Here is a 3,877-nt window from a genome sequence, read left to right on the forward strand (position 1 = left end):
CCCGGCGCGATGCAAGTAGCTCAGTATCAACATGACAACCGAGTGACAGAAGGAACTGCATCAATTGGCTGCGATTCTAATTCGCGGTTAATTTTTGGCTTGGATTCGAGTCTATAAAAGCGCTTAGCGCAGATGATTTCTTCTTCTCTTTCGCTACTGACACGATTAAATAAAGCTCGAAATGTTAATTAGATTTAAGACAAATAGTTAATAAAATAATAGTGTTAGCACGGTGTTGGTTTAAATTAAAGAAAGTGTATTCTTCACCGATGTGAAATCCCGTCCCCCGCGAGTGCTGGAAAAATACGTTTGGCTGGAAGCCGTTTTGTTTCACCGTTGGCTGATGTCCATCCAACCAACTTCGGACCCTTAAGAGCTATCGGAAAACTGGTCCTTCGAACCGGATGAAGGAACCCAATTATCCAATCCAAGAGACATCAGTCATCGCTATAGGAAGTAAACCTAACTACGGATTGCCCAGCAGGAGACGCCATCTTTCTAATTGGCGTAGGTTTATTCACTAGAGGAAACCCCACGGAACTATTTATACAAGGCCCAATTCCTCAGTAAAAATCGGTGAGTGCGATTCCAATAACCTACAATCCAAATCCCAGTGCTCGCGGTCTTTCGTTTTGTGGACACCCAGGTTTTCGCGACTCGATTCTGGCATTAATTCATCGCTGTGCTACACTTACTTAACTGGAGGAAACGAGCTGCAATTGGAAATAAATTGATATGAGAGGATACCCGCGTTCCCAGTCGTGTACAATCAATATCAGCTGATCGACATCTGACCATAGGTTGAGTTGGAGTTTGTTCGAGGAGCATCTTTAATATAAAACAAAGGCTCATATTCAAGAGCCATCAGGTAATTGGCTCTCCAAATACTTTAACCCCCCCAAACTTTGCTACTTTGGTCTCATTTGGCAAATGAGTTACATACCCTTCTGGATACTTTCGAAAAAACTATTAAGTCACTCGATCAAGTCACCCCTCAACAGGCTGATTATAAGGATATGCTATTGGTTCATCTTCTATGTTCGCGCTTGGATCATGGCACGCGTAGAGCATGGGAAGAATTTTCTTCGTCTAAGGAATCGGATACGGTTAAGGAGCTGCTTGAGTTCTTGCAACGTAGAGTCAGAATTCTGGAATCATTGCCTATCAAGTCCAATGAACATAAGGTAGAATATACACAGCCTAAACATCCAAAGGGACCAACCTCGGTTAAGGCATACAGTGCATCGATTCAACAGTCATCGGGTAGCAGTAAATGTGTTTGCTGCTCGGATATTCACCCTCTCTATCAATGCCCATCGTTTCAAAAAATGATCGTTTCCGACCGAGATGCACTACTCAGAAATCGTTCCCTGTGTCGAAATTGCTTTCGCCGTGGTCATCATGCGAGAGAATGCAGTTCCAAATTCACTTGTAAGCAATGCAAGGGGAAACATCACACGTTAGTGTGCTTCAAGGGTAAACCAATCGATAAAAAAACCGAACGTGAATAATGAACCAAAACCGTCACCAACAGCTTCGGGTGAAGAGCTAACTGAATCCAAAGTGGTCAACTCGGCGACTACTAGCAGGGTGGCCTGCAACGCAGCGGCTGGTTCATCGACGGGTGTATTTTTGCTCACTGCGATTGTCACTCTGGAAGATGATCGAGGTGAACAGGTTCATGCCAGAGCATTGTTGGACAGTGCTGCTGAATGCAATTTGATCAGCAATAGAGTGCGGAAACTACTTACGGTTAAGGAACACCGATGCATGGTTGAAGTCGTTGGCATCCAAGGTTTGGCTACCAGGGCCCAGGGCAAAATTACTGTGAAAGTACGTTCGAGATTTACGGATTTCTCCCAGCCAATGGATATGTACATTCTCCCGAAAATCGCTGCACAAATGGCTTCATCATCGGTCGATATAAATAAATGGGAACTACCCAGCGGGATCGAACTGGCAGATCCAACATTTTTCAAAGGTGGCTCAGTTGACTTGGTGTTGGGAGCTGAACCCTTTTTCGACTTTTTCATAACTGGTCGTAAAATCCGATTAGGGGATACCTTCATTGGTGGATTCGGTGTTTGGCGGGGCTGTTACGGGCAAATATTTGGTGGATAGTCCTATTAGGTCTGTGATTTGCGACATCGCAATCAGTAATAAGCTAGATACTTTACTGGAAAGGTTTTGGGAAACTGAAGACATCGGTCAAGATCACAATCACTCTCCCGAGGAAGCTATGTGCATGGAATATTTTACACAAACTACACAACGGCAAGGTTCTGGTCGATACACGGTGTCCTATCCGAGGAATAGTGAGGTGCTATCCCAGCTTGGTGATTCGAAAGCTATAGCAGAGAGGAGATTCATGCAGTTGGAGAGACGTTTAGAACGAGATCAAAATCTGCGAGAGCAATTTGCAGCCTTCATGAGCGAATATGAATCCATGGGCCACATGCATTTGATAACCGATGAACACGATGCAAACGTTAAGCGATGCTTCCTCCCACATCACCCTGTGGTGAAGGAAGACAGCACAACTACTAAGTTGCGGGTGGTGTTTGACGCCTCCGCAAAAACATCTACCAATACTTCTTTGAACGACAGTTTGCTGGTAGGCCTTGTTATTCAGGAAGATTTGCGCACAATTATACTTCGGAGTCGTACACGTCAGATTATGGTGGTCGCCGACATCGAAAAGATGTTTCGGCAAATCGAAATTCGCCCCGAGGATTGGCGGCTTCAGTGCATTTTGTGGCGCCCCTCACCTAACGTTCGAAATTTCTATATACGAACTAGCGACTGTTACGTATGGCACGAAGCCGGCACCATTTTTGGCAACAAGGGTACTTATGCAGTTGGCTTCAGATGAGCAGCATCGATTCCCACTGGCCTCGAAATCAGTTAAGGAAGATTGTTGTAAGGACGATGTGATAACAGGAGCGAACGATCCAGATACAGCTAAAGAGCTGCGAGTGCAGTTGCAGGAAATGTTACGCCGAGGTGGATTTTGGTTGCGGAAATTTGCTTCTAATTGTGAGACCGTGCTGGAAGGTTTACCGGCAGAGGACCTCTCTATACAGGTCGACGATGGAATTAATCTAGACCCTGATCCTGATTGAGTGGGGAAGTCGCTTCACGAACCAGAGAGGCCAGATCCTGTTGGGGGCTTTTGCAAAGCTCAACCTAGATCTAGCCAACGTTGGGAACAAAAGTACATTTAGCAGAAATGGTGCGGAGTCGATCATCGACGTGACGTTCTCCAGCCCAGGACTGATCAAGAACTGGAGGGTAGACGATGGCTACACTAATAGCGACCACCAGGCGGTCTGTTATAGTGTAGACAACAACGAGAGGCGGCAAGCGACGGGTAGAGCCAACACTCCGACCGTTCGCGGGTGGAAGACATCGCACTTTGATGCCGAGGTATTCGAAGAGGCAATGAGAAGGGAGCGCAAGGGGGGCAGTTGGCTCCGCCCGACTGCTGACCAACTATTTGCTATGCTATCGCGGGCGTGCGACGCCACCATGCCTAGGACTCGCCAACCTAGGAATGGAAAGCCACCGGTTTACTGGTGGACGGACGCGATAGCCGACCTTCGCAGTGCGTGCCTCCGTGCAAGACGGAGGATGCAGCGTGCGCGAAACGAAGAAGAGAGGACAGAGCGCCGCGCAGCATTCAGTTCGGCAAGATCGATGCTAAAGAGTGCGATAAAGGCCAGCAAGAGGGCCTGCTTTGATAGGCTATGTGCGAGTGCCAATACAAATCCGTGGGGTGACGCCTACAGGATCGTAATGGCCAAGACTAAAAACACGCTCGCGCCTGCAGAGCGATCACCAGCGATGCTGGAGCGTATCATCGAGGGACTCTTTCCAC

General features: G+C 47.2%; 1 protein-coding gene across 1 annotated transcript; it reads left to right on the forward strand.

Moving 5' to 3' along the window:
• The first annotated feature begins 1,347 nt into the window (after positions 1-1,347).
• Positions 1,348-3,122, forward strand: LOC129729204 (uncharacterized). The gene is made up of 4 exons (XM_055687694.1): positions 1,348-1,459; positions 1,535-1,989; positions 2,057-2,773; positions 2,823-3,122. The coding sequence occupies exons 1-4, from the start codon at positions 1,348-1,350 to the stop codon at positions 3,120-3,122; spliced, it is 1,584 nt and encodes a 527-aa protein (XP_055543669.1).
• The last annotated feature ends 755 nt before the right edge of the window (positions 3,123-3,877 follow it).

The sequence above is a fragment of the Wyeomyia smithii genome, chromosome 3 (assembly GCF_029784165.1).
Source record: "Wyeomyia smithii strain HCP4-BCI-WySm-NY-G18 chromosome 3, ASM2978416v1, whole genome shotgun sequence".
NCBI lineage: Eukaryota > Metazoa > Arthropoda > Insecta > Diptera > Culicidae > Wyeomyia > Wyeomyia smithii.

Bases quoted from the DNA above. Each gene is read 5' to 3' on its own strand.
- LOC129729204 (XM_055687694.1), top strand. From the start codon at position 1,348: ATGCACTACTCAGAAATCGTTCCCTGTGTCGAAATTGCTTTCGCCGTG. The intron at 1,460-1,534 runs GTTAGTGTGCTT...CGTCACCAACAG, and splicing joins TGCAAGGGGAAACATCACAC to CTTCGGGTGAAGAGCTAACT. The intron at 2,774-2,822 runs GTTCGAAATTTC...TATGGCACGAAG, and splicing joins TGTGGCGCCCCTCACCTAAC to CCGGCACCATTTTTGGCAAC.